At 39.2% G+C, this 10154-nt stretch overlaps 2 protein-coding genes across 2 annotated transcripts; one reads left to right on the forward strand and one right to left on the reverse strand.

Moving 5' to 3' along the window:
• Positions 1-1172: 1172 nt before the first annotated feature.
• Positions 1173-6912, reverse strand: LOC141835876 (uncharacterized). The gene is made up of 10 exons (XM_074723270.1): positions 6651-6912; positions 6234-6389; positions 4518-4733; positions 4235-4417; positions 3264-3485; positions 2774-2890; positions 2540-2683; positions 2236-2337; positions 2005-2073; positions 1173-1531 (listed from the first exon to the last, which is right to left on the reverse strand). The coding sequence occupies exons 1-10, from the start codon at positions 6810-6812 to the stop codon at positions 1298-1300; spliced, it is 1605 nt and encodes a 534-aa protein (XP_074579371.1). The 5' UTR covers positions 6813-6912; the 3' UTR covers positions 1173-1297.
• Positions 6913-7575: 663 nt separating this feature from the next.
• Positions 7576-10041, forward strand: LOC141835875 (proline-rich receptor-like protein kinase PERK15). The gene is made up of 8 exons (XM_074723269.1): positions 7576-8149; positions 8220-8771; positions 8886-8972; positions 9046-9116; positions 9188-9264; positions 9335-9479; positions 9563-9724; positions 9798-10041. Exons 1-8 carry the CDS (start codon positions 7576-7578, stop codon positions 10008-10010), a joined length of 1881 nt encoding a protein of 626 aa, XP_074579370.1. The 3' UTR covers positions 10011-10041.
• Positions 10042-10154: the final 113 nt, after the last annotated feature.

Genomic DNA, 10154 nt, shown 5'->3' on the forward strand with positions numbered 1-10154 from the left:
AACGGCAGAGAAATGATTTGATTAATAAATGGCCTGGTTGAATCCATGTGCCACCGATCTGTTGGGGAAGGAGACGTATGCGAGTTGGTCATCGTTTCAGCAGAAGCAACCAGATTATGGTACCAACTACAGACTGCTTCTGCTGTTCTTGATCAGATTTTGCTCAAAGATGCCTTTTTTGGTGAGCAGATTGATGAGTGTCATTGAAAATGGCAGTCAGATAGGTTTTTATTACAATGACAGAGATTGAGTAAATCTAAAAATTTAACTTTATTATATATTTTTTCCCCTGGTGTTTTGTGTTCATAATGAGTGTTTGATCTAATAATAGGATTGCTTGGAATGATTGATTAGTTAACTATGATGAGTTTGAATGGAATCTAATGATAAATTCAGAGTATAACTTATGCACATTCGAAATGATATCCAAAGATTTAACTTTGTTCCTCATGTTAAAATAAAATTTTTTTTTATCTTACATTAGAAATTTAGTACTATTTGAACAACTCGATTCTATCGAGGTTTGCTAGTCGAATATTTGTACCCAAACTAGTTGTTCAAATAAAATTGAATCGGCTCGACTGATTTGGCTAATAAAATAAAATTAGGACAAAAGGTGGGAGCACAGATGACCCCATCAATGAAAAAGTGTTCATCTTTAATAACTATTCTTCATGGGAAAAAATATTAGGCGATCTAATAATTTATTATTTTGGATTTGGTGTATCGTCAAAAAAGAATCATTTGGTAAAAGGATTGAAGTTGTGGAATCAACACTATCATTGGCATTATATGGATAATAATTGAATTCCAGAATTAAAGTTTAGGAATGCAATTGAAATTTTGAGGATTCTTGCTAATTGTATAAGAGCAAGGCAATAATTGGGACCCATAAATTAGGTAGGTTTAATCATTTTGTCCCCTGGATTTTTTTTTTGAAATTGAAATTTTATTTGGGCATTTTTTATAAAGAAAGTTTTGGAGGAATGAATCCTCCATTTTATTATTAGCTCAGTGATCAATTCTTTGTTTAAGGTTTGTCTTTTTTCTAGAGAAGAAAAAAGCTCTGTCAAGATTAAAATCTTCCATAAGTACACAAGATTATATAGCATGAAGCAAGCAAGCAAACAAACAAACAAAAGAATGCATATGGAAACAATTCAAGTGAGAAATAATCCAAAATTTACCATTTTATTGGTAGCTTCAATGATCAAGTACTCAAAAATTTATGTTTTGCTTGTTATTGAAGAACAAGCATGACAACAGAGATCAGTTTGCATATGAGAAGTCACATATCTCAAGGGAGTTTAAATCCATTAACTAAATCGACAGACTCATCCACAGATTTTGCCAATTCTTCAGCTTCTCCAATGTAGGAGTTAGGAGTCAAGTTCAAGAGAATTGCTTTTGCTTCCTCAGGCAAATCCAAGGTTTCTGTGAACTCTCTGATGCTTTGCTTCGAGACCTCTCTTCCTCTGGTCAGTTCCTTCAGCTTCTCGTATGCCTCGGGAACAGCATGCCTTCGCATCACCTAACGGTGCGAAAATAGTTACACAACACATCAGCTTGGTTTTATAAGAAGAGCTTGAACACATCAGAGAAAATATAAGTAAATATAACAAAAATTAATTTAATCAATGTTGACGATAAATACACACGACTGAAGTATTAGAAGTGGCAATGTCGATGACAGTCTGTTTATACTCGGAATCTCTCTGGTTGATTTAAACAATATAGTGGCACTAGTAGAAGTGGAATTTTGTTATGATAAGGTAATGGTGAGAGATACGTAAAAGATATCAAGTCTTTCCAAGTGTTTTATGGTCAGGACATAGTAATGCTGCCAAAAAAACTAGTTGGTAAAATCTTCCAGACTGAAAATCAAGTCTTTGTTATAATGACTTCGATTAACATCGTAAAACAGCCATGTAGCCGGTCAGAATGTGCATGTTCAACAAGTATGGTTGAGATTGTCAACTACAGGATCAATTTTTGATGTCTTACTGTTTGTATCGGCTCAGCAAGGACCTCCCAAGTCTGCTCCAAGTCTTCATTCAAACGAGATTCATTGACCTGAAAACCCACCATCTTGATTCAGAACAATCTAACTAAATTTCAAAAGATTCTGCAAGAAAATCTGGTTTAGGTTTAAGTGAAAGTTTTTTGTGATGCTTGTAGTGATTCCGCACTGAGAATCTCTTGCTAGTGAATGGTCATGATTCACAAGTTACATACCTGGAGCTTCTTGATTCCCTGTAGTGCACTTTTATAAGCTATAAGCGAGTACCCTAATCCAACACCTAAGTTCCTCAACACAGTTGAATCAGTCAGGTCTCGCTGTTAAGCACAACACGTAGCAAAAGAGTAATCAGATCATGAAAATTACCTCCACGGTCATTATAACTGGATGATACATATGTGACGAGAAATGATTTGAACTTTTTAATGTTCATGTAAATGCTTGGATCTTACTAACAGATCAAAGTGTAGCCATAAGTATGAATCTTGGTTGCCAAACAAAGAATTTTATGGATGGTACCTGCATCCGTGAAATGGGCAACTTCATGCTCAAGGCTGATAAAATAGCATTTGCCAAGCACAGATTACCCTCACTATTCTCAAAATCTATAGGATTAACTTTGTGAGGCATGGTGGAAGATCCAATCTCACCGGCCTTTGTTATCTGCAAAGAATGCAAGAGATATCCATAATCAATCCATTTCATCATAAACGAAAAAGAAAGTTGAAGATCTGAACTCCCAAAGCAGGTTACCTGTTTGAAGTAACCCAGAGATATGTAGCTCCATATATCTCTGTCAAAATCAGTTAAGATATTGTTAAATTGAAGGATGTTATTGAAAAGCTCTGCGATATAGTCGTGAGGCTCAATCTGCACGGGCACGGGGAGAGAAAAGTAAATCACAAGGCATCGCCTGAACTACTCTTAGCAAATTGTAGCTAAATACACTTTTCCATGTCATCTTCAGTCAATAAAACAAAAAGTATACTCTTGCAATAAAATTAGCAAAAATAAGTTAATCTAGCCACAATTATAATATAATAAAAACACTTGAAATGCACTTCTGGACCATTGAGAGCATGCACACTGATTTCTTTGATGTAAAGTTGACTTGTAGAACATAAATCCAGTTCCAGCCATAAGATGCAATATGTGACGGTGAAGAAATCATTTACACAAATCAAGTTGACAACATGATCCTTAGCAATGGATGACAGTATACTCGTTCAAACAAAAGAAATACCTGTGTTACATATGCATTAAAATCTACTCCCAGAGATCGTACAAACTCTGCAGCGATGTCTCTCCAGTTGATATTGGGATATGCAACTTTATGAGCATTATAATTTCCAACTGCACCAGCAAACTTCCCAAGTATCCGAATTCTAGGGAAAGTCTTTCCTCTCTCACCAAGTCTGACTGCAAAATTCGCCATTTCCTTTCCCAAAGTCGTAGGTGATGCTGGCTAAAATAGGCAAAAAAAGTTGCAATCTATTGCAGTGTAATTAAATCATTTAACTTGGGCAGTATCAACAGGATTAGCTAGCAATATCAAAATTGTTTTGAAAATTTCTTTCTAGTTGTAAGAAAAAGAGGAATGTATTATGAACAGCTCAGATTTCATGATACTTGGTGGGATAAGACTATGAACCTAGTCATAATATAGCATGAACATTTCAAAGCACAACAACTAGCAGAAAGAAGAACAAATAGAAGTTAAGAAATAAGTGAAACAGATGAATAATTGGAAAATATAGTCAAGGATAAACATTATTTATATGAAGCATGAAACTTGTTTATCTCAAGCATGAAACCTGTATGTGCTTCTCTAGAATAGAAGTTTGGCTGAATATAAATAGTTTTAATTTTTTAAACTTCATCTTGGACAAAATGAAATTCAAATTTTCAGGAGGCACTTACATCATCGCAAACTAGATGAGAAAGAAATATAATTCAGATATTACAATCAACAAATATTTCTTGGTTGGATAGTGCATAAGTGGCATGCACTGCAACATCAAGCTACTCAACATTACACCATCTTTGATTATTAACTTGTTGGCTGTACTACGATCTATACAAAGCAAAGAATTTAAGTTGTGAGCAACAAGAACCAACAGTGGATCAGCAATAAAACTTTTTAGCTACAAGTTGAAAGCAACTTATGTTGGCAACACACAAGAAACTACAATGTTCTCTAAAATAATGAGGTACCTGGCCATGTGTGCGAGACAACATAGGAATGTGTGCATTTTCCTTTGCTAGAGTGCATATTTCTTTACACAAATCAACCATGGTTGGAAAGATAACTTCATTCAGAGCCTCTTTTAGTGATAAAGCATGAGCCAAATTGTTTATATCCTCAGACGTGCATGCAAAATGAAAAAACTCGAGCACCTGGAAGAAGAGTACAAGAGAATCATCAAGAACCATAAGACTTCATATCCTAAACTAACATTTGACATACAGAAAACATTAGAAGTAAATGTTGACTAACCTTTGCAATCTCAGTATGAGATTTACATTTCTGCTTCAAATAGTACTCCACTGCTTTCACATCATGGTTAGTTATTTTTTCAATCGTTTTCACTTCAATAGCATCATTTATATCGAAATTGTCAATAATGTTTTCCAAGAAAAGATGAGCATCCTCACTAAACTGCGGGACCTCCACAATTTCAGGAATTTGAGAAAGCTTTTGCAGCCATTTCACCTGCAAAGAAGCAATTGGATGGCTATCGTATGAGATCAGCTAAAGGCATCCACCAAAAAAGAATTTTATGTGCTTAAACACAAAGTTGCTATCATCTATTTGCACATTCTGTTGAAATATTGCTCAGAAATTGGCCAATTCGATGACTTAATATTCATAGTGTCGAGTGTTTATGATAAGGTATGTTGTTTTTGACTGGTGATGGAGGCTACTGATGTGGGTTGAGTTTCATTAATATTGGCTTTACCCTTCAAATCTTCTCTTAATTTAATTTAAGGGAGGGTCAAACTGTTTCATTAACATTTTTTCTGTAGAAAGACAAAAACAACTATTTGTGCATCTTTTTTCTACAGGTATTTTCAAACATCAAAACAAAGAAGATGAATATTTAATTAAAAAAAGATCAGATATTCTGGAATTTTACAGGATTATCGAGCTAATGGAAATTTATTATTGGAGTTGTAAGAAGAGCTAGGAAGCATTATCAATAATAACAGATATGGACGTGCAAAACCTACCACTAGTTCATTAACATTTTTCTATAGAAAGAAAAAAACAACTATTTGTGCATCTTTTTTCTACATGTATTTTCAAACATCGAAACAAAGAAGATGAATTTTTAATTAAAAAAATGAGATACTCTAGAATTTTACAGGATTATCAAGCCAATGGAAATTTATTATTGGAGTTGTAAGTAGAGCTAGGAAGCATTATCAATAATAACAGATATGGATGTGCAAAACCTACCAAAATTGGAACAATTTTAGAACTAAAGTATGACAAAATGGAGAGAACGATTATTCTGTTCGTATCTCCTCATGTTATAATTTCAACCATATACATTTGTCATGCACCGTGATGATGAAGAGAAAATTCCCATAATTTTACATATAAAATTATTATATCACTGATCTAATCAATGAATATACTATTTTGTAATATTTAAGATAACTATGAGTCAGATATATTTTCCATAAGGTGCATTGAACTAGCATATTTATTTTGATAATTGCACATAAACGCCTAATATAGAAATTTTATACTTGTTAAAAAGTATTTGACAATGATAAGAATGTTTGCATTCTCTATGTATGTTTTATAAGAAACCTAGTGATCCAGTAAGCAGTAGGGTTTTAAGATGATCATATCAAGTGAAAGTGTTTGATACATATAAAAACAGCTCTACTCACAAAATTTCAAATTTGAAATCATAATAATCCCATCTGTAGACAAAATTATTCTAACTCAAATAAACTCTTACTCTTCTCTTACTAAAAACCAATATTAGTAACAAGCTAATGTCAAAAGAATCAATATCTGCCTCCTTCACTAATGCAACAAGCACACTTCCTAGGAGTTGTTTATTCTGCTGGAGTTCAAAAACACTCTAGAGCATGTTAATGTCATGATAATCTTAGTTAGAATTTAGAGTAGGACATAATTAAGCTTCGAAGCAACAAAAGGATGGGATTACAAAATATACTGAGCAAGAATACTAACCTCAACCAAAACCCGGTAACGAATTAGTCCATATTCACTGAAGAATGGGCGTAAATCCTTGACCTTTTGCATATAGCGTCCATCCAACGGTGACAAAGATGTTGTATTTGATGCTAATTCCCAATTGGAAAGATCAGCCATGTTATTCTTCTTCACCTAAAGATGGTAGGATCCTTATACAATATATTATACAAACTGAATGAATCTAATTTCATCTACAACCAAATGCTCTGTCCACTGTCAACAAACAAACAAAGAAGTCCAGCAACATTGTTCTTAAAAATTATGACTCCCAAAAGGATTAAATAAAACATTAGTTACATCAAAAACTCGTAGAAGACAATGAATCTAAGTTTATTAAAAGGAACACACTTTTCATTTGATGAAATGCCCAGCCGAGAAACGGAAGAAAGATACCTCTTTTAGAGATGGACTCTGAGAAGCGACGGTCAAGGACGACCGGGGAGTAGGTAACAAATCGGACCTGACGAGGACGGGGCAAATCTCCTGGCGCCTTAAGCGCCCAAATCTCCTGGCGGCGAGAGGCGGGGAGGCGCCTGAGATCCCGGAAGCTCTCATGGAGGTCGCCGCTTCGCTTCGATCGATCGTCCGTGAGGTTGGAAGAGCGGACGGGGGATGAACGCGGCGGAAGTGGCGCTTTAAACAGGCAAGCGCAGGGCAGAACTGACACCGAAGGGCTGCGACGAATGCTCCTTCTCTCTTCAAAGTATCAGTTTTGGACAAGCTATAAATTATTTATTTATTTTATTACATATTGCATTTTCCTAAATAATGCATTTTCGTATAATATTAAAAATAATATTAGTTGAATTTAATAAAAAAAAACTCGAACTCCATCCTACAAAATTTTCAATAAATAAATTTAAATAAATTCGATAAGAACAATTTAAATATTTGCCAAATTAATTAATCTGCCGCCGGTTCATTTCCACCGTCGAGAAACGCGGCCGTACAGTACAGAGGACTAAAAATAGAACTCCCCGGACAGAAATGGCCACCACCGGTGGACGGTGGTCGTCGATCCCTCAACCCGACGCCCTTCTCCTCCACCAGTTCATTCCCTTTCCCTGATTTCCTTCTCTGTGAACCAAAACAGCCAAACAAAATCGTGGGATCAGCTCCGATCTCTGGGTTGCAGCTAGCCCTTCCAACTCGCTGAGACGGTACTCGCGACGTTGGTTTCCCCATTTCTTGCAGGTTTGGAGGTTCCGGGCGATGTTTCTCATGGTGAATTTTGCATTTTGTGTTTTACAGATTGGCTTTGGAAGCACAGAAAGAGTGAGGGTGGAGTCGTCTTCACATTGCACTCCGTCCTATCCGCATGGCTTCGACGCCGGCGGCCGCTCCGCCGCCAACCAACTCGTCTGATTCTGATCCGCCGCCGACCAATTCCTCTGCTTCCTCGACTTCTCCTCCTACTCAGCCATCGCCTCCGCCGCAGTCTCCGTCGCCGTCGCCGCCGCCACCGCCACCTTCGCCGTCACCTCCCCCGAAATCTCCGCTCCCTGCCTCCTCGCCACCTCTTCCGAACTCACCAACCGCTTCTCGACCTCCACCTTCTTCCCCGCCGCCGAATCCCTCCTCCTCGTCTTCTGTTTCGCCTCCGCCACCCAAGTCCGGCGATGTCTGGTCGCCGCCTCCGCCGCCATCGTCTAATCCAAAGCCGCCGCCTTCACACAAGCCTCCGTCATCGGCAGACGGCTCCGATACGCCGTCGGAGAACCGCCACTCTGGCAACTCCGGCGCGAGTCTTCCTGTCCTTATCGGCGTTACCGTCGGCGTCGGAGTTTTACTAGTCCTGATGCTTTTTGCATTGGTGCTCTGTTGCAGCAACAAGAAGAAGAAGAAGAAGAAACCCATGGCCATGGACTACTATGGCACCCCCGGTCCCAATGGTACATTCCAAAGATAGCTTCTTCTCCGTCTTCGTCGTCGTTAAATTTCTAATTTTGTTCACTTCAACACGCGCAGGAGGCTTCAACAATGGCGGATCCCACCTCAACTGGCAGTATGCAGAGCAAAGAACGGACTACCGCAGCAACTTGCCATCGCCGCCCGGCGCCACCGCCTTCTCACCGTGGCACCAACCTCCCCCTCCTCCCCAAACGTACAGCGGCAGCATGAGCTCGACGAGCTCCGGCCCTCATAGCGGCGGCGGCGGCGGCACAGGTGCTGCATTGCCACCCCTTTCCCCCAACTTGGGCTTCAGCAAGAGCAGCTTCACCTACGAGGCCCTCTCGGCCGCCACCAACGCCTTCAGCCGCGACAACATCCTCGGCCAAGGCGGCTTCGGCTTCGTCTTCAAGGGCGTGCTCCCCAACGGCGTGCCCGTCGCCGTGAAGCAGCTAAAGTCCGGCAGCGGGCAGGGCGAGAGGGAGTTCCAAGCGGAGGTGGAGATCATCAGCAGAGTCCACCACCGCCACTTGGTCTCCCTCGTTGGTTACTGCATTGCAGGGGCTCAAAGGATGCTTGTCTATGAGTTTGTACCCAACGGCACCCTTGAGTACCACCTACATGGTTAGTTACCTTCAAACCGATAACTAACTTAACTAACTAACTAACTAATTAACTAAGGTCAATTGTCGATCCTTTCGATCTACTAACCGATCATCGATCGATCTCCCAATGTAGTAAACAATAATCGGGTGATGGATTGGTCCACAAGACTCAAGATCGCGATTGGATCCGCAAAGGGACTTGCTTACTTACACGAGGATTGTGAGTCCACTATCTTTCTCCTCTTCGTGTCTCTTCCCCCTCTCCTTGTTATGATAATTCGATCTTTGTTCAGGCCACCCTAGGATCATCCATCGCGATATCAAGACCGCAAACATTCTTTTGGATGACAATTTCGATGCCATGGTGAGTGCCCCCTATGACATCTCTTTGTGAGTGTACGAGTGTTCGAGTATTTACTTTGTCACGAAATCTAGGTTGCGGATTTTGGACTAGCGAAGTTCAATTCAGATACAAATACTCATGTCTCTACAAGAATCATGGGAACTTTTGGGTAAGAAAACATGATCGGATTCACTTAAAATTTAAGTGTCATTCTTGAATGGTTCATGAACTATATGAAGGTACTTGGCTCCGGAGTATGCATCCACCGGCAAGTTAACTGAAAAATCAGATGTTTTCTCATTTGGCGTAATGCTTTTGGAGCTAATAACGGGAAGGAGGCCGGTCGATCTCTCAGGGTACATGGAGGATAGTTTAGTTGATTGGGTGAGCATGCCAATTTAGCCATTTCTAAACAACTCAACATTTTTTAAGTATGTTTATGAAAAACTTTTGCTTTGTTGCAACAGTCAAGGCCTATTCTAACCCAAGCATTGATCGACAAGAACTTTGACGAGCTCGTGGATAAGCGGCTCGAGAACAAGTACAATGTCGAGGAAATGATACGAATGGCAACGAGTGCGGCTGCTTGTGTTCAACATTCTGCTAGGAAGCGGCCCAAAATGAGCCAAGTAGGTCTTCCTCTTCACCTTATTCATGAATTAGTATGTCTCAAACTTGACTCTATTCATTGTATCAATGAAGGTCGTTCGCGGTCTGGAAGGTGATGTTTCGCTTGACAATTTAGGCGAGGGGGTGAAGTCAAGCAACATCAACAACCTTAACTCGAGCTTGGAGTTCGATTCGAGCGACACACATTCATCGAAAATGAGAGAGTTTAGGAGGGTCGCATTCGAAAGCAATGAGTATAGTGATGAACACAATGGTGGCGATATCAAACATGGGCTCAATTCATGACTAGAGTGGTAGCTCAAGGGAGTTGAACAAATTGGAGAGAATTGTGATGCTTAACATTAAAGGATGAACACAAGAATCATGAAAGACTATTAAGCTTAATCATATAATCGCGTTACATGTGCATATCTTTCGCTTGATTTATTA

The sequence above is a fragment of the Curcuma longa genome, chromosome 10 (assembly GCF_044706935.1).
Source record: "Curcuma longa cultivar G26 ecotype Majalengka, Jawa Barat chromosome 10, ITB_CL_G26_1.1, whole genome shotgun sequence".
Lineage (NCBI taxonomy): Eukaryota > Viridiplantae > Streptophyta > Magnoliopsida > Zingiberales > Zingiberaceae > Curcuma > Curcuma longa.